Source organism: Corvus kubaryi, unplaced genomic scaffold (genome assembly GCF_017639235.1).
Source record: "Corvus kubaryi isolate FWS band 111438036 unplaced genomic scaffold, C.kubaryi_AGA036_p1.0 37398, whole genome shotgun sequence".
Classification (NCBI taxonomy): domain Eukaryota; kingdom Metazoa; phylum Chordata; class Aves; order Passeriformes; family Corvidae; genus Corvus; species Corvus kubaryi.
In genome coordinates, this window is record NW_024581137.1 from 39,821,454 (window position 1) to 39,847,445 (window position 25,992).

Below are 25,992 nucleotides of genomic sequence, written 5' to 3' on the forward strand. Positions count from 1 at the left end.
TTCTGGGGTTTAGCTTTCAGATAGCCCACTTTTCAGGCCAAAAGAAGAAATGTGTTAGACATTCAATCTAGTCAAGCAAAAGCAAAGCAAAAAAATATGTATAATCTCTCTTTAATTCATTTTTCCCAGAAGGCTGGGAAAAATCATAAAATAGCATGAGAGATTGGTTCATTTTACACTGATCTTGAAAGCTCATTAAGGTATTTAACTTTCATGGATTGTCTGAGGGATCTGGAGTTACTGTTATCCTTTTGTTTAATTACACTGTAATCTTCAGTCAATTACAGTGATGATAACAGTCTTCTACAGACATAACAATAAATTAGCCATCTGGGGATAAATGACATTACTTAAAGCTTACTTCACTGAAATATCAAAGAAAAATTAAAGTGGCTATATAGGACAAGGCATGAAAGTAAATTGCATTATCTGTTTCTAGAATTCAGCATTGCAATGTATTTTAGGGGCTTAATAGCATAACATATTCTTGAATTTGCTTAATAAAGAAATAGTTGGTGGAGAAATATCAGGAAAAGCACAGGCAAAGCACATTTCAGCATAGTTGAAAACAGTGCAGTGTTTTGGGCTATCCTTTATAAGCCTATGCAACACTTTTCAGCTTCACCAAAAAAATACATGAGCAACACTACTCCTGATATTTTATTTCCCCATATCTTGCCATCTTTCCATTGAATGTAAATGTCTCTTGTGTAGTTTATTTCCAGAAACAAGAATAGATTCATCAGGTTTTTACTGTTACTGCTGAAGAGAAGAAAAAGAATGTAAGATAAAAATGTGGTATGTCAGAAGCAGTGAGATGTAAAACAAGAAACATCCTGAAAATAAAATGCTAGTCAAGATTCTCAGCACCATTAATCAAAACAATTACAAAAAAATCCTATATCACCCTAGACTTTCAACCAAAGAGAAAACTTGCCACTCTGGATCAATCAATTATAAATTTTATGTGCTCTTTATGAAAGCAATGACGTGGCTATTTGAAGGTATAATTTCACATCAACTTATTTCACTGCAGTTATTTAGCACCAGCAGACACAATGGTTCTTTTTCTCTCTTATTTTCTTTTTGCCAGAACATTTTTTCCTTTCTGGAAGACAAAAGGTATTATACAGTGTAAGTAACCTGACCTGGGCAAGAGCTAACAATTACTGAGAGTAAGACTGGTATGTTAAGTACTGTTTCAGCTGCAACTTTCCACCTATCTTCTACTATAAAATTACTAAACTAAAAATAAGTAAATTTTAAAAACTCTTAACAAGATACAAGAAATTCCAATGATTCAGGTAAATAATGTTATTTTTGCATACTAGGTAAAATATGGCATAAGTAATATATAAAACGATCAAAATATTAGGTTAAGTTTTGGGTTGTATTAGAGGTTGTGGTAATGTTTAGGTAGTTGGGTGACTGCCTCTATAGAAGCAGGTGAGGGGCTGGACAGAGACAGGTCCACTGCAGGGGACAGGTCCACTGCAGGGGACAGCTGAGCCCGTGAATCACCCTGGTGGCACCTCTAGGCGAACTTATTTAAGAAAGGGTAAAAAATGTTGCACCTCAATGTCAGGAGTGAGGCAAAAAGCATGAGAAAAACCACTGTGAATGCCAAGGAGAGAAAAGAGGGACGAGGTTGTCCAGGCACCAAAGCATCTGTGGAGGAGACCAGGCTGGAGCAGGTATTTCTTCACAGGCCGTGGAAGAGTCACACTGAAGCAGATACCCACATTGCAGCCTCTGGAGGACCCCGCACTGGAGAGGTGGAAATGTCCTGGAGGAACCACGGCCTGTGGAGGATTCTCACTGGGGCAGGTTTATCCTAAAGGACTGCAGCCCATGGGAAAGATCTGCAGTGGAATAGGAAAAAAATGAGAGGAGAAAGGAGTGACACAGATGAAGTGTTATGAACTGACCACAAGTCACATTCCCCATCCACTGCTCAGTGGGGAAGAGGAGGTAGAGAAGTTGGGAATAAAGGAGTGACACTAACTAACTAAGCCTGGGGTAAAGGGAGGGGTGGAGGGAAGGTGTTTTAATCTGTCTTTCTTTCCCTCTATGCAAACCTATTTTATCTGGCAGTGAATTAAATTAACTTTCCCCAAGTCAATTCTTTCTTGCCCATGACAGCAACTGGCAAGTGTTTTCTCTGTTTATGTCTGGACACACACATTTTTTCAATTTATTTAGTCCCCTTATCCTGTTGAGGAAGGGCTCTGAGAGAGCAGCTGGGTGGACATGGGGCAGATGGCAAAAGTCAAGCCACCACAGAGAGAGACAAGGATTTATCTTACAAGTTAGTTATCAGCTATCTTATAAGATGGTTATCAACCTAGATCTTTCTTTTTTTGTTGTTGTTGTTGTCTACATATCCCATATCCTACCCTCTCTTTAGACACACAATAGCAATTTCAAAGGACTCATTGCCTGTGCTGCCTTGAAACTATATTTTGTTATTCTGTTGGCAAACTGTCAAAAAACTTTCCAAGTGATACTGAGTTTGTGCACAGTTAGGAATATAAAAAAGGAAGTCACAGAAATCTCATGTGCAGAGTGTTGTAACCTTGTACATTAAATTTTCTTTGTAAACTTAATATGTTAGCGTGCAACAGATAAGAAGCATATTTTGGAATGGGTAAATTCAGACATAAAATGCATTTTTAAATCAAGTCAGGGTCCTACATCAAGTGGGACTGTACTTTCATGCTTAAGTGGTTATATTTTTTTTTTCATTTGTGTGAGTAAATTTGTACACTGAGAACTAGAAGTATACTCTTCTTGATTTACAAGTGGTTTTAGTATTAGTTCAGCCTTAGTTTTAGTTAAATTTATATGTACATATTAAACTTACAAAATGCTGAGCACTTTTCCCCATTTGTCTTCATTCCAGTATTTAGGAGCATATTATTCTTCTAGGTATAGCCTGTGGAGGTTTTGGAAAAGAGCTCTACCAATGCCTCCCACAAAGGAGAGATTAAGTGGTTCAGGAAATTGCAGGTCTGAAAAATTCTTCCTTGACTAAATGAATCAACCATGAGCATTTAGCATTGTCAGAAAATTAGGTCGCAGATAACATAAGCCAATTTTCTGCAGAATTCCATTCCAGAATAAGTTAATTTTACATTTGCTGCTCTTTTTAAGTCATAGTTGCAATGATAAAATGTCCATGGTCAACGGTGGCTTCATCTTTTGAATCTCTGGGATGATTTGAAATGACTTTGTGTTTCTTTTCAAGTTGTTCCAATGCATGACTGGAGTTCTCATTAGAATGATCTTCATGCAAGGCCTGCCTGCTTCCCAGCTATCATCCACCTCCTGCTTTCCATTTTTGTTTATAGTAGAGCTGCATCCGGCAAACACTTCGAAATACGCTTTGTGGTTACTAATTACTTGGGCTGATTTACTTAGTTATGTGTTTCAGCACAATTAAGTCCTTTCTTTTCCTATTGTATCTGCCTCATTATTAGTTACAAGGGTGACATTTATACTGTAAATGGGACAAAAGCATGAAAGGGAAACTGTGTAAATGTAGGATCATTGTGCAAGGGATGAATAAGTAGTGAACTGTTAAGGCTAATTATAATATATGAATATAGATTCAAAGGTTTTGTTTGTATTATCTTCAAAATATTTTTGAGGAATGGTTTCAAAGGTATAGACCTACCCACAGCTGTGTTAAAAGATGTGTGGACATGTCCACAGGGATAATAAGCAACACATAATATGAAATACACTTCTGTGAAATCATACATATTAAAAATGTCTAAATAAGCATAAGGGATTATTTATCAAGGGAATGACATTAGCAGCAAACAGTAATAAGCAGGAAATAGTAAAAATGCCTTTCAGGGACTATACTTTAACAAGGTAGTTGGCTATCCCAAAATAAGTAATAGAATAAAATTAGCCAGACTTGTGTATTCTGAAAACTTACATTTATAAATGACTTGTAAGTATGTGTGGGCAGATTCTCTTTTTAAACTGGTGTTTCTCTCTCCCTATCAATTACCAAAAGAGAGAAGTGGTCTTTAGATATTCAATTGGAGGAATCTGCCTCCCAATCTTCCCCTCTGCCCCCTACAGAAAAAAAAAAAGTTTTTGTTTAATCCTAAGAATTAATTTAGTACTTAGGGAGTGCCCAGATATTAACATACTGTATCTTTTGAATACATAGATATGTTTTAAATGAAGAAAAAACAGCTCAGTTCCTAGGTCACCCCTTTGGCAGATGCCAAATCTTTGCAAGTGAATCTTGTTTTATTTTCCCCACACTTGACTTTTTCTTAGGTCTCCTATCACTACCACATGAGTTGACTTCACAGAACTATAAGCAGTCATGCAGGAGAATTACTCCAGAGAATCACTTTGTTTATCTGTTTGTTTATAGCATCTTATGACTTCTAGAACTAGTTCCATGAGCTGTTGCCAAGCATTTAACTACATATTTCAGAAGAGTACAGGAGTAGAAGGATGCCTAAAGCACTCCAGAAACTTATTTTTTCATGCACTCAGAGATTTCCTATATAATATCGAAGAAATCTGTTAATGAACCCTCTCATCTCACAGTGGTTAGGATGGAGATATTGTTAAGAAAGTGAGGTTGCACACTAATAGTTTTTAATGCTATACATTAACAGCAGTTTTGATCAGGTTCTTATTTGGTTTTGGAACTTCACAATCATGTTTTAGAGTTAGATTTATAGGCTCCTTCATCACTGTTGTATTGCCATGATACTAAATGTAAGAAGAAAGGATCTCTTGGGCTTAGCAATGAAAGGTGTTGCAGAGGGAGACTCTCAATATGATTGAAGATGGAAAAAGAAACATAAACCAGCATAAATAGTGTTTAAAATAATGCTATAATTTGCCAGTAAAGAATTATATTTCTTTGATATGTCTTTCTAATAACATTTTTCATGTTAGAAAATTTTCAACTCTAATATTATTCTGGTTGTTGAGATGTTTGCTGTTGGAATATACGTCACTGAATCAATAGAAGTAGAAAAAGCAAAAACATCATCAGGTACCATCTGGTAAACACTTTAGGAGGAGAGGTAATATGCAAACCTCAGTTTTAAAGATCTGACTGTAGCTCAAATTAACTTAAAGGCAAGGGGTAACAAAAAGACTCATTCTAGGGCAATGGGAGTTTTTAAGTCAAGCTTTGGTCTGGGGCACTTAAAGTAATTAGTTCCATTAGCCAGTTGAAGTTGGCAAACCTAAACAACACAGGTTTATTTGTAGACCATTTATTGTTTAAAATAGAAGAAGGTTCTTGCCATTAAAATACACTGATTTTTGCTTTGAAGAAAACTGCAGGATTACTGTATTCACCATAGATGATTGGTCTTCTTCCAAAGGAAGGACTCCAATTCCAAACAGTAAGAGGTTTTGGATGAGCACTTCAGATGAAAGAAGCCTACTGTTGTTCTGAGGACTACTGTCAATTCAGGGATGAATAGGGCAGACTAGTGAGACCTGACACAGCAGAGAATGTAGTAGAAGTGTCACTTGCCTTATAATCCTGAAAAAGTCTTATCTGTTCCACTCTTCATCTGACTTTTTTTTCTTTAAAGGTTGTCACCTCCTGTCTGAAATAGTCCCTTACTCTGTGTCTCTAGAAATATGAAAAAGGGTTAGACTAACTTTTAAAGAGGTCACAAAGAGCATGAGCAAAACAAACTGCAGATTTTTGGAAAGGATGGAAGAAAGCACTATGGAATATGCCTGGTGGTAAATGGCTTATTTTCATAGTGCCACAGACTTGCATTTTGCCCTTAACTGGAGTTATTCTTCCTTGAGTTTTCACTGTTTTTATTTCTATACAAAACCTTCTTGAACTATTTGTTCCATTATTCATTTTGGATCTTGTTTTTTTGGCAGCCATCACAGACGTTTTTCTGAAATTTTAGCTCTTATATAATTCACTGTAAAATTTGTGGTGGGATTAATTTCTCTCAGATGACCCTTTAATGATCTGGCAATGCCTAACTCAACCTGCCATTCTATTAAATCTTTTCAGAATTTACTGAAATGGTCTCATTTTTTTTTTTATTGTAGGTTTCATATATACTGGAGAAGTTGTGCATCGAATGCTAACAGCTACTCAATATATTGCACCCTTAATGGCAAATTTTGACCCCAGTGTGTCAAGAAATTCAACAGTCAGATACTTTGATAATGGTATGTAGCAGTCCTTGATAAATAAATGTGTCTGTATCCCTTGGCTCTTCTTATTTTCCTAAATAACTATTTTTGAAGGAAACAGTGAGGATTTTTTAAAAATTTTTTGTTCTTTTTTTTTTTCTTATTTTAGAGGCTGTATAAAGCATGTGACGACATCTATAAGTAATTATTAATTTTGAACACAGTAAAGAGTGATGAATGCCTTTTCTTTATCGAGCAGATGTCTTCTGGATGTTGAAGTACATAAAGTCAAGCTAGTAGTGCATTTTATCAGTTTTAAAAGGAAAAATCTGTCCTACATAACAGGGTAAATTCTGTTACTTCAAAATATATATAGTGAATACCATCTGCCCACTACCTAAAATGAAAACAGCATTTGTGGAGTGCAGTAGCAAGAATACATAGAATCAGGGCAGGGATAAGGTTAATAAACCTGTCAATGACTAAGTGTTCATGGAGTCCCAGAATTGGAATCCAATACACTCATCTACACCAAGAGTTCTCAACAGTTCCTTGTAAAAAAGATTGAAAGAGGAAAAGGCAAGCTGCAGTGTTGTACTTGAAACTCTGTGAGAAGTTTCAAAGCCCTTGAATGTGTGGATATTTTTCTCTTGAAGTCAGTTATAATCAATATTTTAGAAACATAGCCTGTGTGGTTAAAAGGCATCTGGTGTCTTACCTCAGGCCTTTAGTGATCAACTATACTGGCAGTTAAAACTTAGAAAGTTTAGTATCATGACTTAATATCATGAGATCCATGACTCCTAAATCATCTTGGGTACACCTGTGCCATTTTATGTATGTTTATTTATAGTGAATTTAAGAAAAAATTTCCAGCATGTTCAAAAACATTTCATATTTCCAATATTATTTTTTATTCTTTAGGTCAGTTATCAAAATGTATTATAGCTTTTACACCTAGTCATAACCTTTCCTTACAATCTAGTCATTGCAACACTTGTTTGTTAAAAATCCAGTAAAATACTTACATGAGAAAATCCTACTCCTTGCATGAAGAATTTTGAAACAGAAAAAGATATAATTTTCTCTTTTTAAATTATTTAACATTATGGCCAGAGATTTTTCATCTTTATTTGAAGAATCTGAGGATTCTGGAGAAGATGTTGCTAATTCTCATTATAGTCCTGACTTGCAACCTTCACACCAGATGTATCAGGCTGTATGACATGGCTTTCATGACAAGGTTGAACAGTACTTTGAGATTTTTGAGACCTTTTCATGGGTAATACATCATCTTTTGAGCTCCATGGGCTTTAGGACAAAGAATTTTCTATCTTAACACAAGTAAAAAGGAACTGAGCAGATTGTATCTTCAGCACCTTATTTCTTACTCATCCGTGCTTTGTCCCCATGAGTAAGTGCTCTGCCATAAAGCAGCATCTGTAGTGGGCAAGCACAGACTGTGGGGATCCATCAAAGTCTTACTGATGGAGCTCACTGCAAGGAACTTAGGTACACACAAATCTACATAAAAGCCCCTGGGATGAGACGACAGTTTGGGTGGCAGCTGATTTCCATTTTAGCTTGGGGTTCTGAGGTGCACGTAGATCTGAAGTAATCAGTGACTAACTAGAAGAAATTCTGGCTAATCTTGCTCTAATAATTTTAGAAGCTAATTTACATTTAAAATAAAATTTAATACAATCAAATAAATATTCAGAAAGTCGTTAATGAATGTGTTCACAAAGGAAAAAATGCACTATTTGTGCACTGTGTGCACAATTAATGAGTATCTACTATATGGAAAGACAAAAGGGACAATGTGTTGGACTTGGTGCAGTGTGGACCCAAAATTTGCATGCTCATAGTTTCATGACAACCACTGTCAAGATGTGTTCATGACAGTTACAGCACAGATCTGTAACAAAGGATTTTTCAAGGATCTATCAAAAATATATTGAGCTGAATATGTACTGTATCATGAACATTCTAGGAAGAAAGGGAATTAAAGTGTGAATCAAAGCACATAACTCCTATTACTGCAAAAAAAGAGAAGGTTTTGAGGAAGGCATATAAAGATGAAAATGTTATTCTCAGTAAACACAGTTTCAGTGATAAGTGTCTCAACATCTGTAAAACATGCTCACAGGGTGTGCAAGTTGCTTGAGGAATATTTTTAGTGTGGTAAGTAGATATTCAGCCAGTGAACTGCCATGAATATTAACAAGGCTCTTTCAACTAAATCTCTGCATACCAGACTCATTATTTACCCCATCTATGAATTCTTAGTGAGTTTGATTTAAACTACATTTATTTATTGCCAACACCTAATATTTTTCAATTTGCAGAACATCAGCAAGGGCTTGCACCATTCATTAAAAAAAAAAAAATAAAGCTATTTAATTAAAGCATAGTTAATGGAAGAATCTTAATTCTTGAAATAATAACTTTTAGTGAGCAGGGAATGCTATTAGCACTTCACATTTCAAAGTCATCAGGATTTATGTATATCGTGTAAAGAAAACCACTGCATAGAAGTGGTAATGGCAGCACACCCCAACTGGTGATCCTACCTTTAGTGGTTGTTGATTTCTTGTGCAATTTCAAACAAGTTACTTGACCACTCTTGCTTTAGCAGTAGTTGAGGTGCTTGCGTGGCACTGTGGTGTCTACATTGAAGAGGATTTCAATTGCAGCTTGTGTTTGTAATATCTTTGGCATTTCAAGGCACGGAACTGAAAGTTGCTAAAAAGAGACAAATCACTATTCTTGTTTCAAGTAACTGCAGTTAAGTACTTTTCCTACAGTCAGTTAATATATTTCTCACATTTTTTTCTTCCTTTTGCCTCTTTACCCCCACTCTGGGGTTCACAGGCACAGCGCTAGTTGTCCAGTGGGACCATGTACATCTGCAGGATAATTACAACCTGGGGAGTTTCACTTTTCAGGCCACCCTTCTCAATGATGGGCGTATCATTTTCGGCTACAAAGAAGTAAGTTGGGTCTGAGAATTGTCATGTAAGTGGACAAATTACTTTATACATGTCAGGAATTTCCCTACATTTTTGGAGGGGATTTGAAAAATCAATTATATAAGATCATTTCATCATACTGCTTAAAAGATCACTATTTTGATGAAAATTATATTCTATTGTAAAAGTGATGTTCATACAATGGATTTTAAAACCATCAACATGACACAAATGTGCTAATTCTGGATTTCAGCTGAACTTTTTTTGGGTGGTTGTGAGTGTTAAGTATTTAGTAAACTCCTGTTTTTTTAGTAAACTTCCCTTGGGTTTTGAAAGATAGGATCTAATTTTTTCAATTAGTTTATCCAATTTTGACCTATTTCAAAATAGTCTAGAATCAATGGCTATTGTTAAAAGGTCACCTTTTTCCTGCAGCTGTCATTTTTTGGCACTCACATATTTCAAAGTTCATGTATTTGAAACAAGAAATAACTGGCTTGTATTGCTAGCTCTGAGGTTTCCCATCTGTTTGGTGATAAAAGTGCTTAGATTGAGGCCATTTGGTTTGCCTTCATAGCACCTATATGTTGTCTTGAATGGGCTCTTGTGCATTCTGCAAGTATTTCAGAATTCCAGTTGTTGCTTTGACTGATTTTTTTTTTTTTTCTAGAGTTGCTCAAGCTCTGGAAGCTATAGCCTAGTTGAATTTCAGTGCTTTTGCCAAGAAAGGTTGGAGCAGGTGATCCTTGAGGTCCCCTTTCTGGTACTCTATGATTCTGTGATTCATGCAAATCAGAATCAGAAAGTAGAAAAATCTCTAGGGACAAAATAATTTCTTCTTTTTTGTTTGGTTTTTTGTTGTTGTTGTTTGGTTTGGGTTTTTTGTTCTGTTTTGTTTTGTTTTGTTATTTTAATCTGTTTGGCATGCAAACTGTGACTTTCTCTTCAAGATGCAGGTCTCAGTTATCCTCTTTATGGTAAGAAACTGTAATCAGAGATACAACCAATTGTCCAGACTTGGAGAAATCTCTTTTCTCTTCTCTCTCTGCTATAAAACACTTGTGAGCCTTCAGGCACATTTTTCATGTCTGTGTTTTGCACCTTTAATGAAGCAGAAATAATAACATTCCTCTGCCCTTCACTAGAAAGCTAGACAAGGATCTGAGTTTTTCTACTAGCAGCAGTCATACCTTCACTTAAGACAGATGCCTTTGTAGCTTGGAAAAAGTACTTCTGCAAGATGTTCTTACTGGATGAGTATTGTAGAAACAAGAAACTTCTGGTATGCCCACATACATGACTTTCTTTGTCTTATGAAAGACACTCTGATGCAAGGCCTGCTTAGGGTTTTTTTCTGAATGTTAGGTACAGGCTACAGTCTTCATCTATGAAAATGCATTTTATTTGCATTTTGAATCTGATTTCATGTAAGCTTTACTCTGCTTAGTACAATGGAGCTCCATTATACTTGATCAAAGGAGTGAGCACTAAAAGCTTTGGTTATCTCCTGTTCTTGAAACCTTTTTAAAGAAAAGCAAAAGCTTCTAAAGACTGCAGAAAATTTCCTGCCTTCAAGACCTAGAGAGGTGCAGAGGGACACTAGTTTTAAGATAAATTTGTCAAGAATTGTGTATGTATTCTGACATTAAAATGGTGACATTTTCAGGAGACTTCTATTCCTGGTTATGAGATGCACTGCTCTCCTGTTACTGTCCAGCCCTGTGCAAAATGGATCTAATAAGGGTGATGGAAGTTGCTGCTCTAAATTGAAAGTATCTTGTGTAAATTTTTCACAAAAGCAAATGATGATGCAGAGTGTCAGGTAGTGGAAAACATTATTCATGTAGGAAGACAGGAGTAAATGGGCCGCTCCTTTACCACAAGTCGTTCCTAGAATTGCAGGCAAGTATGACATCTAATCCATGGATAGACAATTTCTGAGCTACAGTGCACAGGCTGCTTGCTCTCATTACACTACTGGAAGCTTCCTCCAAAACCACATTGCTTTTGTGGGTAGGAGTTATTAATGTTCTCTTCATTAATCTTGAGACAAAAAACTGTAATTTGCGAATGGAATAATGTGCTTTTTTGCTACTGCTGAATCTTTGAACTCATCCCCTTTCATGAGTTATTCCTGTACTGAATGGAATTACCAAACATTAGCGCTATTGCACATAACTAAGGAAAGAGACTTTTTAAAGTGGTAATAGTAATGTACTAATGATCTGTAAATCTTTTGACAAAAGATGTTTCTAAATATTTTGGAAAGTTACAACTAGAATATTCCATCAGAATTACTTGAAGAGTGGATTTTGAGGCTGAGATTTCCCAACAACTACACTCCTTATTTGCAGCCTTTACTCTATTACCTCTACCTCAGCCTTTCACCTAAATGAGGAAAAATAAATAAAATTTCCAATCACTGATCAGACACAAGTTGTCTGAAAAGGAAAAACATGACACTTATCATTTTAAACTTGGTCCTAGTGCTTATAAGTCTGGCTAGGAATTTATTTACTTTCCAGGGCTGAATCCTTTGCTTTCTGAGGAAGTCCTTCCTTCTGAAGCCATTTCTCTTGGTGCTGAGTCATGTTGTCAGGTGCCCCATTAACTCCAGTAAGATTACTTGTGTAAGTGCTCACTAGCGTGACTAAAAGTTGTACAAGATTTCTACTGTCTTTTTGGTGCCATTTTATTTTAGCATCACAGTTCATCAAAAATAACAGTGATGTATGGCAAATCTGAGAGGTCTTCATGTTATTGTCATTGAAAGTCTCCAAGCTGAAGCACCATGTAAGAAATACAGCAAACAGGTTGCCAGTAGCTTCATAAAGCATCCCACAGGGCCTCAGTATTAGTGACACCAGGCATTTATCTAGAAGAGTCTACCTGTAAAATAACTGTGATTAGAAATTTAAAGCAGATACAACTAGGGACTTTTATGTCTAATGCACTTTAGGTAAAGGTAAATTTTAATTTTATTTCTTATTTATTCAAACAATTTGGGAGTCTCTTTTTCACATCCTTCCTGCTCCCACATCCGGTTTGCTACCTCATAAACCTGGCATTGACCACCAAGACAGGATCCCAGTGGAGGTTTGCTGAATACCAAAGGAGTTGCTCTGCCCAGTTTTCTGCATTCTGTTGTTTTCCCCAATAGGAAGTAAAATGAAATTTGCAATTTTTATCCAAAATTGAAAAAATAAAAAAAAATAGAAAAGGAGCTGAACCATCAGAAAAGAGAAATATGGCAACATCAGAATATCTTTCAGAAGAGTTAATTGTTAGGAGAAGGAGCTGTACAGTCAAATTTTCAAAATGTGTAAACAATTTGAAATATAACAAGGTCCTATAACAAGTAAAATATTTATTTCTTTAGCAATTTACTTTGCTTACAGTGCATCCATTTTAAATATTACTTTGCTTATACCAACTCTTAGTATTCTGGCAAATGATTGATATGTAAAGAAACATCAGCTGGCATGATGATTTTACTGGTGTGGTGCCTTAGGTTTTAACTTTTATATTTTTCAAATTCTGTACTGCTTGGTGTATAACTCTGAAGTTTCTTGTAGCCTGTTAATTTCTGCTCTCTCCTGCTAGGTAGACATAACAAAGCCTCTCCAGGCCTGCTTTCCGAGGACACCCAGACCGTCCTAAGCCCAAAAAGTATAAACCAAAGAGCCTCTAAGGGGGGCAAGTGGAGGGGAAATTACATCATTAAACTGAAGCTTTAATTGGAGAATTAACCCTGATATGCAAATGAACCAAGCCTATAAAAGTGTGAAGAACTTGTGACCTGTCGTCCATCTTGGGGTCCATCTTGGCAGTAGCCCCTGGCTCCCCAGGGGGTACCTTTGAAGGCCTTTCAAATAAATACCTGCCTTATTCCCTTACTCCTGTCTGGTGTCTGTGTCTAGGAGGCCTTTAAAGGCATCAGGTGTACCTCTACTGCATACAAAATGCATTACAGTGCAAACTAGCCAGCAGAACATAGGAGTATAGAAGAATTTTGGCAAAGGCATATTTTTTATGTATTAGTAGTGAATTTATTATGTTCTAAATGTCACTGAAGTTCAATTCTCAAGCGTTTCACTTGTTATTAAAGAAAATAACTATTCTACATAGTCTTTTCCCATTAATGCTTAGAGCTAATGTTCCTTTGTGTAATATTTGGTTTCCCTTTTCATCCATGATTAATACAGAACAAATTAGGCAAAGGTACCCTAGGTCTTGTTAATTGTTTAGGATATTTTTCTTAATTTCATTGGCAAAGGCTTTCTTTGTTCATTTAAACAGTTATGGCTCTCTATTTATGTAGTCATCCAGAAACCATTATTAAAGTTAAAGTATTTGCTCAAAATTGCCCAATATGTGGATTTGGAGAATAATTCTAAAAGAGGCTTGTAGTAGAATGAATTTCTATTCTAAAAAGGAGACAGAATTGAATGAAAATTATTAAATGCCAGCAGTTAAATAAAATTGATGCTCTTGCTAGGCATGACGGCAAATACTCTGTTTTCAGCAGCAAGAATTCAAACCTTGCTATTGTTTCCTGAAAACCAAAAACAAAATAAAAAATAAAAACCCACCCCCCCAAAAAAAAAACCAAAAATAAACAAACAAAAAACCCCAAACAAACAACAGCCAAAAAAGAAAAACAAAAAAAAAAACACAAAAAAAAATCAAACCGAAAGAACCCCAAGCAAACAAAAATTCCATAATCTGAGCGGGTATTCTGCCTGCATTATACATGTTTGGCATTTCTTTGCCTCTTTTATTGTTATTGAAAATATTAAGATGGAAATGATCTTTGTTTTTTGAGGTGGTTAGTTTATGCAATTTAAAACTCTTGATTAATCTTCATGCAATTAGGCCTGTGGACTAATTAATTACTACTTAGGAAACTGGCAATGAAAACCCTATCTAAACAGTATTATTGTGTTACTAATTATTATTTTGCAACATACTCTGGCTCTTATCTTTGACTCAGTTTTGAAGTGGGGCAGTAAATGCATCCTGCTTACCACCTCCTTCAGAAGAAGGTTAGAGGCCGTGATTTTATTCTTTTTTGAAGAATAACATTCTGATATGACTTCACAGTTGAAAAGAATAAAATTTGAGAAGTCTGATGAAAAATACCGTCTATATTACAGATCCCAATGATGCATAGGATTCAGCATAAATTCTAGATACCCTTCTCCCAAATGTTGTAGTATATAATCCAAAATATAGACATTAATGGCCTCAGTGCTAGTATGGGAAGTTTATTCATAAACTGGTGACTTGTGCAACACAAAAGATCACATTGTCTGTGGCAGAGCTAACAGATGGTTTAGAATTAATCTAGCTAAAAGCCATTCTCAGAAGGTAATGCAGTAAAACCCTTGATAACCATTAGCAATTGCATGTTCCTAGCTCTCTGCTCAACTATTTAACATGTCAGCCTGCTATGACATATCTTGCCATTCAGGTGAGAAATCCAGAACAGCAGCTATTTGCTTGCTACCTATGTTTTGCTGTAATTTTCCAAAAATTATTTTAATATTTACTACAAGCCTTCTGTCAAAAGGGAATGTTTCCTAATCAGCCAGCATATGGTAAAAGCTCATTTTATCTTGACATCTCATGCAAAAGATTTCACCTGTAATATGGTGCTCAGTACACACATTACCAATTTCTTTTTCCACAACTTAAAAATTAACGTATGTTTTTGTAAATACAGGTATAATGACACTAGTCTTTCAGGAGAATGAGAGTGTTCCTGGGTAGTGGATTGCTTTCTACTTTGACTGCATTTCTGACTGTATGATTGTTTCATTCAGGCTACCCTTCAGAGCTGGCTATACTAATTTAATTTTCTTTTTGAGCTTACACAAGCTCTTGCTTCTAAGCCCTCTTTCTAAAAGATATATCCAAATTTTTGACTCCTTCTTCTGTTAGACTGGACCCTACTACTTTCTTATTTGTTTTAGAAAAGATTCTTCAGGTTCCTTACTCTCATTAAAATGCCCAGCACAGAAGTGTGGACACCTGCAGGGATTTTGGCAAAATCCATTGTTACTTCTGCTTCAAATTTTTCTACTTTCTCCTGAAGTTTTCCTTTGTATTTTCTGTTCAGCTTGGCTACTGCATCCTGGTTTAGTACCTCATATCACTGAGTCATTCATAATTTTATTAACTTTCAAAGTCTGAACCAGGTTGTAATGAAAATGAATTTATTAAAAAAAAATAACCACTTGTGGCATTAGTACTACAAGAACCCATCACTCCTTCCCAGAAACAAAACAAAAACAAACAAAACAAAACAAAAAGATAAATTAGTTTGTTGTTTTCATAATTTTTGAGGGAAAGATGCAATTTGTTCAATAATTCAAAAATTCACAACAAACATGTGATAAGGCACTAGACTACAAAGAAAGGAGTCTTGTTCAAGAAAAGCTGAGTGCAACTTCTGATTTACATTCACACAATAAAAATGAGTATTATCCATTTCATGCATCAGACACAATTTGTGCCTTAAGATGACAATTTTGCCAGTCTATTTTGTCACACCTACTAATGCCAATTCCAAATACACTGTGTCCTTCGTCTGCTGTTTCCTCTCTAACTTTGAAGAGAAAGCCATTGCATCCTCCTCATCAGTGCTTTTTCTAACTTAACTTTCAATAGCTTGTCTAGAGTACTCTCCTCAAAATCCTTTAAGACAGTTTCTTTGATAGCCAATGTAAGCTTTTCTTTCCAGTATTCTGAGACTATGAATAATTATCTTATTTTGTTTAAGCTTTCATGCTGCAGAAAATTTATAGACTTTTTTCTGAACTTAGTGAGACTTTTATTTTGAAGAATTTGAAAATATGGCTTTTGGCTGCCTTCTGTCACATTCTCCAATAACTGCATCAGAGCTCAGTTGATACAAGCCAAATTTAAGCTGATGTATTGCTAGCAGTATTTCCAAGCCAGTTCTCTTTTTTGTGTCAGCTTGACAATGTGCTACAAGCCTTTTTTGTACCACACCAGATCATGTATGCAAGAACCCCTAAAAAAACAGTCACTAAATTAAATAGAAGGAATGGAAATTTGACGACAATTTTAATTCACCAGAACTTACATTTTCTGTTAGTATTTTTAAATTTAGCTTTTATTAAACAGTTACCAGTGTAATTGGGAAAAAGCATAGCTAAAATGTATTTAGGGAATGAGGAGAACTACTCATGCTTAAATTCCAGTAGTCATGCCATTAATTGACATGTAGACAGAATTGAATCCTCAGCCACTGGATGTGTAACCAGCTTTTTACTTCAGCATTTTTCTGCTATGTGAAAAATACTGGTCAACACTATAATTTTGGTAGTTTTACACAGGTGAAGATAGAGCAAGCTATTGGGTTAGCTAAACTAACACCTTGTATCTCGAGAGTCTAACACTTGATCCACTTACATCTGTCTTCAGCCTAGAAATTTCTGGTTAACTGAAGGGCAGCTTTGAAAAATAAGGTATCCAACTGTGATCTGAAAGCAGCAACTGGCAGAAAGTCATAATTGCTCATAGAAACCTGTGCCTTGTTCTACTCCAAAGGTAGCTGCCTGAAGTTTCCAACTTCTGGTTATATCTTTCTGTGCTAGAATAAAAGACTCTTTAGCCCTTGAGTAGTTTCTCCCTGTTGTAGTACTTGTTTGTGGTAATCTAACCAGCTTTCCATTGAGAAAGTCGAATGCATAGAACACTTTTAACAATTTTGGTAGTGGCATTTGAGAAGTGGAGAAGTTTACAAAATATTTTTATGACACTTTTATTCTTCCTCCTCCTAATTTTTCAGCATTTTTAAGAAACATATCTTCTCAAAATCTGTGTAACGTATCAGCAATGATCTAATTTTCAGGTGCAAGTAAAATGGTCGCCCTGCATCTAGGCTATATTTCACTGTTTGTGTAACCAAATATCATATCAATTGAGTTTTCCTGCTGAGATGTCCCTTCTGACTGCTAGAGTTGTTCATCCACTACAATATTGAGATTCCCTAGAGAACTGCTGCTTTCTAAACCACAGTCCCCAAACTCTACCTTGCGCTTTTTTGTCTGCATTATATCTGCATTTTTTTGCAATGTCTAACCTTGCTAATTGATCCAGGCATTTCATTATTTTTACTCTGCTAGTACCATATGGAGAACTGCTAGGCAGTAAATTTATGTTTCCTTCTCAGTCTTGGATAGAACTTTTGAATGCTGGGAAGACACACTGTCAGTCTGAGCTCCTCCTTTAGTGGTGGCTGCTGTTGGTGATCAGTCAGTCTAGTTAATTATATTAATATTGCAGAAATGATACATCACTAAATTAAACCTCTTAAAAATTTTCAGTCTTATTATATCTATACAAATATCAACCAAAGCTACAATCTTGTCCCAAGAATGGAATCAAACCTGACATTTCTTTTCATGCAGCCATGTTGCCCCATGTCAATAGCTCTGTGATGTAAAGCTGGACTGGTCTGTGAATATCTAGCTTTTTTTTTTTTCCTCTAGATATTGGCAATTGAGCATCTGGAATTATCCATGTTTACCACAACATTAATAGTTTTCCTGCTATTCCAGGACATATTAAATATTAATATTATTAATGTCAGAGCTCTTTACAGATAAAAATTCATCCAGTTTTCTGTGCAAGTTAACTGAGTCATAAGTTTTAAAATGTTCATCCCAAGCTGACCTTTCACAGGTTTTGTGTTCAACAGTAGACAGGAGGTATATCCTCCTCCATGAGTGTTACTAGCACATCATCCCGCTTTTTCTTCAGCTGATGGGTATAAATTACTGAAATTACTACAATTTTCTGCTTTTTAATTGTCAATTGTTCTACCTCTAAGCGTTCATATGAAAACAACGCAAAGCAAACTGAGGTAAAATACAGATTAACACCAGTAATGTCTTCTATCTTCGAAAAATTCTTGGTCCTATTGTGGTATGTTGTATAAAATATTTACTTAGGACTTTTAATTTACACTGGTTAAGTGTTCATTTTGGCAATGCTTTTATTTTTAGTCTTTTTCCTGTTTCAATATTTCATTAATATCTTCCTGTTTTGTCTTCCAGATTCCTGTTGCTGTGACACAGATAAGTTCAACCAACCACCCAGTGAAAGTGGGACTTTCAGATGCATTTGTGGTTGTGCACAGGATCCAGCAAATTCCCAGTATGTAAAATTGTAGTGGTGCTAATGGTTTGGAGGCTGAGAAATTAGTATAAGCTGATTTCATTGAGGATGATTAATTGCACAACAAATCACTAAGCTAATTTTAGCTTGTTAATTCAAGTGTTATTCGCTTGATAATTCCCAATATGGCTTTTCCTATCATTGTTGCTTTTGAGCTGATAAATTAAGTAAATAAAATTAAATGGCCAGTCAAATAACATCAAATTAAACTCTCAGCTGGCACAATTTGGTTTTCCATAAGATTCTGTATCTGGAACATGCTTTCTTATCCATAGTAAAGAAGAAGCAATCTGTTCAGAAAAACCAACTGTATCCAAAAATATCCAGGCTGGAAGCTTTTGCTACTTTATTCTGTACTTCAGATTCATATACACATTTTAGTGAGAGGAAAGGAGATGTAGTTATTAAATAACATCTTGAGCTCACATGGTCATGGCAGCAGTATTGCAGGTGACATTTAGTTTTGTCTGGCTTTAGTTATCCTTTGTATGGCTTCACTGAAAATAAATAGTAGGAAATCAAGTGTGATTTTCTCAATGCTTTAATGTACTGTGTGCAGAACCCTTTGAGGTTGTTTAGCCATTAGAGAATATGTTCCCTTTCCAAGTCTACTGGGTTTACTTATGTATTTGGAGAAAATTTACTAAGTTCAGTTTTCAGTGAAGCCCTGATAGCAGGGGGTAGATGGAAGGAGCTGTGCTTGAACCAACCTCCTAGGACTGAGTCCAGGCATGTACTCCTAAAGTGAGCTCTGGCAGACCTGTGGTGCTTACAAGGGCTGACTTGATGCAGCCCAGCTTTAACACAGACTGCAGATGGGGTTGACACTGAAAAAGCAAGTGCCATTAGCCTCTCATCCTATCTCCTCATCACATATAAACATACGAAACAGTCTTTAACATCAGGGAGCATCAATCCTATGTCTTACATGTCCTGTCACGGGGAATATGGAAAATATCAGTACCATTTGTTACTTGTTGTGAGCTCAGAGTAGCGTGAAGGACATTAGCATGCTGAGATTTTACTTGAGAGACAAGAAATTTGTTTCTGAAGTATGATAGGTAGTTGTGATGTGCCTATGGGTGCATGGATTGGTTTTGAGTGTTTAAGAACAAATGAAATTAGGCAACAAATTTCAGTAATTTGAGTGGTATTTGAAAGCAAATCATCTGAATAGTTCTGAAACTTCAGCTTGTAAGAGCTCCAAAGATGGATTCGGGTGGAAATTAGGTCAATTCACTTAGGCAAATGGTTTATGAGAATAGTCACAGAGAAATTCTGTCCAAGACATGCAACAGGATGCAGACCTTTTGACATAAGGCCTCCTTAATCAAACAAGACTAAAGGACTTGTATTAGATTTACATATTTTGTATGGAAAATATACGGTATATGTGAATCTTTATTGTAATTTGAATGTTTCTTTCTGTAGCAATATTTCAGACAAGTCCCTTGTTTTACTACCACTAAATAATGTTGGTTTTGATGAATGAAGAGTTACTGACTAGTCTTCTGGTTTTAGCATATCTACAATTTTTTTGTCACATGACACTTCCTGCTAACAGAAGTGAGACTATAATGTGGGTAAGGACTATAAAACGTGCCACTGCTAAAGCAGTTTTGAGAGCATTATTAATGTACTGCTGTTTACAATGCATTGCTTTTCCCCCTAACTACTGGTTCTGTGGATGGTGGTAAATCATGATTATTTTTGCTAGATTGCAGCTTACACAAAGCTAATAATAATCAAGGGAACCATCATTTCACAGTAGATTTTCCTGAAGCTGAATTGTGCTCTCAATGAAATAGGTTTACATTGATGTGTACAGGCAATATAATAGCACCTTGACAGAACTGGTAAATAATGTTGGCCCATAGGAAGCCAGTATCAGATGCTCTTAAGATATGCATGTTCTTGAATTCTTGTTTTTCGGAAGCCTTAAATGAACTATGGCTCTAGTCAATTACTGAAAAAACGATATGATAGAATTTTTGTTTTACTTTATTTGTTATCTTCTTAAGACAATGGAAGAATATATATTGTTGTTTGTCCCAAAAGAAGGCAAAGAAGTATAACTACTAGTTCTAGCTTACCACTTTATCAAAGATTTTTCCATCAAAAGAACCCAGTCTCCCTTTATTTTCATGGCTAGTTATTAAAAAAGAAAAAAAAACCAAAAACATCTCCCTCAAATAATACAAAAAAAAACACCCCAAACTCTACTGCTTCATGTTTGAGCTCTGTCAGTTCTTTTTGTGTATGTATTGTGCATTTGAAAAGGAAAGAGACACTAGGTGCAACACAAGCCTATTTGAACAAATATATCCCATCAATTTTTAAAAAGGCTGAACATCTTTGGTGCATTTTGTATGCTCAATATTCTAAAATGTCAATATAACAGACCTAGTTTATTAAAGTAATTTCAGAAGATTTAGGCTATTTATCAGATTTTTTTCCAGAGGTACTGTCCAAAACATTGGTAATAACTTTTTTAATGCTTCTGAAAGGCGAGTTCAAAACCCAGGCAAGCCTATTTCATTCAGAGGAGAGCAAAACATGCTTTTTGATCAGCCATTTCATTTCAAAAGTGCATTTTAATTAGTGATGAAAAGTATTCTCTTGAAGAGCCAAGAGCTAAAAGGAAGGATTTTCTGAACTTTTTTAAATGGAGGAACCTGAGAATTTCATACCTATTATTATTAATATACTTCTTCATATAAAGACTTTGCAGTAATACCCCTTTTATCTGCCCCTAAAAGAATACAGGCGCATACACTTTTTCACCTTATCTTCTAAGAGTTTGAGCATGGAGATGGGAGATTTTTGCCAGGTGGCTTTCTGCCTGTTTTTTGATATATTTCCTTGATCTGCTACTACTTCTTGCATACAGACAATGGCATTATTTTCCACTTATATTATTGCAGATTAGCCTCTATTTTATATTTTATATCTAGCTATAGATATGCCTGTATATACTCTAGAGGTGTTTTGGAATGAATGCTAATGTGTTAAGGGAAGTAAATTTCTGCTTGGCATCAGGGTTAACCTGACAATTCTGAGATTTATGTGACAGCAAAATGACAAACTAAGTGATTAATTTCAGAGGAAATGTTTCAGCTCTTTTCAGGTAATTCAAATTAAGTGAGCCAGGCTCTGGAACTCCGCTTCTGATTTGTAAGTTAGAGTGACCACCCTGATTTCTTCTTCTTCAGACAGGCTGAACACTTGCACACTAACTATTTTTCCTTTTGTAACAAACACACTAAGAATGTTTCATGGATGTCATCCAGCTAGAAACTTGACTGGTAATGACAAAGCTGGAAGCTTTACATGTTCCTTCAGCAAGTCTTTTTTGAACACCTTCACTACTTCAGGACCTTTGTTCGTTGCCCACCTTCTCTTACCAGTTCCCTTTGGTTTCTTGATTATTTCTCTGCCATCTGCTATTCTGTTCTTGGCCTTTCACTTGCCTGTGGTGTCCTTTACTCTCCCTTCTGTGGACTCTCAAGATCTCTCTTTAATTTCATGAGCATCTTTCTTGCCCTCTGTTTTCCCTCTCCTTCAGAGTTACTGTGTTTCTCTCCTTTGTTCCAGCACTCTTCCCTATTATCTTTCAATTAGTTTTTGGTTGTGTAAGAAGAAGAAATGAAAAAGCATTTCCTGCAAACCACTTTTTTATTTTAGCAAGAAAAAACCCAACAGAGAGCTTTCCCATGTTGTGTTTGTTTCCCACAAAACCGTGAAAGACACTGGTAAAATGAGGGTGTGCCAGATTCGGGGGACCTACACCAGTCTTGCACTAAGAGATAATGGGTAGTAGGTTTGTCTCCACAATGAGACATACTTCTCTATGATCTTGGCCTCTACTGTGTTAGATTCAGCTCTTTTAGGGAATCCATGCCTTGGCAACTCAACATTTAATCACACTGAAATTATTCAACAACACTGTGTACAAAACTGAAATTGTAGCTGAGCTATGTATTAGTAATATTCCAGTTTCAGTGCAATTAGTGTCACTCAATATGTAGTGTAACTCAAGCATATAATTAAGTGACAACTCTGCATGTTGTAAATGTTTGCTCAAGATGTCACACCACTTTGTTTACAGCAGTGAAGCCCCTGAAAGAACCTTAGGATTACCTTCCTGAAGGGTAAAAGACCACTGGCCATTTGTGCTCTGATATCTATTTATATAAAGGTGCAGCACCACTTGGGAAATCACAAAGTCTGATTTCCTGCTGCCTTACTGGCAGTGTTATCATTTACCTCTGTGCAAAATGGGCCTCAAAGTTATCACTCTAAAATCATAGTATTTATTCTTCTTTCCACTAGTGTAACTAATCCCACAGAGCCAGCTGTTCCAGCCCTGTATGTTTGTCTGCTGGTCCAAAAGGGTTTATCCAGGCAGCTGGGTTCCTTGCACTAGATGTCTGATTCAGGAGCATGCTGTTGATCTTTGGTAGCATGACACTACTTCCAGGACTGGTACAAGTTGATCAAAGTTTAAAATATTGTCATAACCAGCCACAGACAGATCTCAGAGTAAGGCAGTTTGGTGCATGGTGGGATTAGGGAATAAAGCAAGTTTTTCACACCTAGGTCCTGCACTAGGAGCTCCTTAGCTGGCATCAGGTATGGAGGCAAATCTGGAAGGACGTGGAGAGTTTCAAAGTAAATCTTGTGTGGTAGGCACAAAGCATTGGGGCAGAACAGCTCTTAGTACATTGTTCATAAAGTTATTTTCAGAGCATACTTCACTGGTTTGCTTGTTCACAGATTATACATCTTTGAGGTGCAGCTCCCAGGTTTAAAAGGATTTTTTTAGTATTTTTTAAGAGAATTATAAAATAAATACAATCAGGGAATCTGAATTTTTATCTAGATTTAGATGTGTGTAATATTCAGTGACCAACAGCAATTGTGGAGGTGTTTGGATTACAGGCATTGGTGCTTGGTCCCAGTGTCAGTGCCTCAAGAATTAATTAGTTAATATTGCTAAGTTTAGAAATAAAAAGCTGTTAAAGAACAGATGCTTTGACATTCTAATTACTTTACCTTTTGTGGTGACAGCAATCAGACATACCAGGCTTTCAGGTTTTATTCACCTGGTGATGTTAAATAAGGTCCCTGTCAAGCAAAGTCCGTGGCTGTATAACACAGCAACTGTGCCCCACCCTTCTCTATGCCTTTTATTTTCCACAAATTGCTTGCAGCTTGCAAAACAAATTGTTTACTTCAAATTGTCTTCTGCATAATCAAATGGACCCTCTTAGCATTTGTGTTTTCTCTATCAGCAAGACTAAAAAGTGAATGTACAGCTGTGTGAATACATATGGCTTTGTTTAGCAGTTATTTCTGGGTATATGGCTAATCCCGATTCCCTAGAACTCTTTCACTGACAAAGGTCTTTTTTTGTGTGACATATAATTTAAAAACTCAGAATGACTTCTCCAGTATTTTCACATTTCACTGTATTGCACATTTTAGCTGAGGAATAGTGTATGAGGAAAAGTGATTATGTAATGGAAAAGATACAGAGAGATTATGCATCTGTCAGACACATATTTAGAATGGTTTGTTATGAGATACTGACCCTTCAGACAAGTTAAGAAGTCATTGGTGCTCTCCTGGCACTGCTCCCTCTCTAGAGCACTCTCCCTATCGAGTACTTTTAGTCAACTGTTGCAGTTCTGTTTCATAGAATATTTATATTCCATTATTTAGTTTAATTCTACTGTGATAAAACTACATAGAAATATTTTGTCACAGCAGAATCTTGCACATCTATAATTTACCAATCCATTGCTTAATCCCTTGAAAGGATTCTTTCAAATGGCCTTCTGACCCCCATGTTATCTCTCTTGGTCAATGAGGAGCATTCTTACCTCAAATAGCTGGTGTTCAGGGTTTTCTGCTGGGACTGTACCTTTGGCCTTGTGTTCAAAGATAGCACAAGTACATGCCATGAAGACAAACCAAAGAACAATTTGAACCATGCTGTAAATTAAACCAAGCATAAAAAAATATGGTCTGGTATTGAAAAATATATTAAAAGTTATACCATTTAAAAGTGTGTTTGAGAAACTCAGACTTACAGAAATGTAAAATATTTTCATGACTAGAAGAATATACACATATTTTCTGAAATTCAGAACCAGGAATGGTACTTCAAAAGCATACAAAAGTCCTTTTCCTTTCCTCCCTTCTCTGCTAGGTCTGATGTCACATTTCTTTATAGCAAAATACCTGCACATGATGCTTAAATATTTATCTGTTTAGTGCATCGAATTATTTCACTAGTTCTTGTCATGTTGAGTTGTATACTAAGGTATACATGGGCTCATAAGCTCTTTGGGATTCTGCACTAGTACTTTTTTGTGAAAGAGCTAAATAGGCAGCATAAGATAAAGAAGAAAAACTTCACCTGAGTGAAAGGCAATGTCTCTCCTGGAGTGCATGAAGAGGTTAGGGGGAAAGCATGAGGGAAGAGTATTCATTTTTCTGTTTATCCTGTTGAGTTTAGCTTTTTTAACCAGTTTTGTTTTGCTCAGAATTCAAAATAAGGAGAGAAAAGTGCCTTTCGAGGATCTAAGCATGGCATGTTTAAGTTGTACTTTCAAAAGAATCTAGCCCTGCATGTTTTTCTAGCCTGGTCAGGCAGGTAAATTGGAATGCTCACATTTCCAAGCACCTGTCTGTAAGTATATACAAAGATGTTAGAAGGTGGCTATGCAAATACCTCTCTGTGCTTCAGTTTCTTACGTTAGATAGATGCCTCATATGGAAACTCACCACCTGTGGCTGACACAGTCATCTTTCTGAAGAAAAAGATCAAATTTGAGTCTGTCAGGCAGTGGGATTTAATGGGATCAACAGTCATGCTGAAATATGCATGATTATAATTTTTTTTTTTTTTTAATAACACACTTAATTCTCTTAAAAGTAGTGTTTTTCAGAAATTTCATGCACTGGGTGAGGTAAAAGTGCCTGTGTCCTGAGTCACTGATTCTTACTGAGTCTTTGAAAAGCCAGAAGCTCCTTATTTCTTGTAAGTCCTGTAAGGAGCCTGTTAGGAAAGGTTCAGCATTAACAGGATTATGGCATACTAGTCTGTACCAGTACTGATGAGGTGCAGTTCAAAAAAAATGTTGACACCCAACATTTGAAATTATGTATTCACTTGGGGGTTTTTTCCCTGCTTTTTTTTTTTTCTTTTTTTTTTTTTTTTTTTTTTTTTTTTTTTTTTTTTTTGACAGAACAGTAAAGACTTTTGTGGAAAGAAATTACAGCCTTCAGCATTGGCAGGAGCTCATTTCAAAGACATTTTACCATCACTCTGATTTGGCTTTTATGAGACTGACCATTCCATGAGCATAAACCCCTCGCAGCTGGCAAGAGGTTTTCCCTACCCCAGCACACAACTAGCTTGCGCATGAAAACTCCTTCTGTCCAGTGGGTCTGAAGGACTTGGCTAAGGAATTTATTGGGGTAAACTTTGGCACCTGCCCACATCCGTCTTTTAACTGGTCACAATGTATTTGTAGATAAAACTAGTTCAATTATAGGTTCATTTCATACTGAAAGAGAAATCTGCTATCAGGAGGGGTGAAGTCAGAGTGAAGCTTCGAACAAATCACAAGAAGTGGTTGGC

The 25,992-nt window shown here is 36.1% G+C and overlaps 1 protein-coding gene across 2 annotated transcripts in view; it reads left to right on the forward strand.

The window, feature by feature from the left end:
• PLXDC2 (plexin domain containing 2) overlaps positions 1 to 25,992 on the forward strand; it is a 261,691-nt gene that overhangs the window by 177,000 nt on the left and 58,699 nt on the right. For both annotated transcript variants that reach the window (XM_042043342.1, XM_042043341.1), the window contains exons 5-7: positions 6,073 to 6,195; positions 9,034 to 9,152; positions 18,221 to 18,320. In XM_042043342.1, the coding sequence (XP_041899276.1) occupies positions 6,073 to 6,195; positions 9,034 to 9,152; positions 18,221 to 18,320 (342 nt within the window). The remainder of the gene's footprint in view (positions 1 to 6,072; positions 6,196 to 9,033; positions 9,153 to 18,220; positions 18,321 to 25,992) is intronic.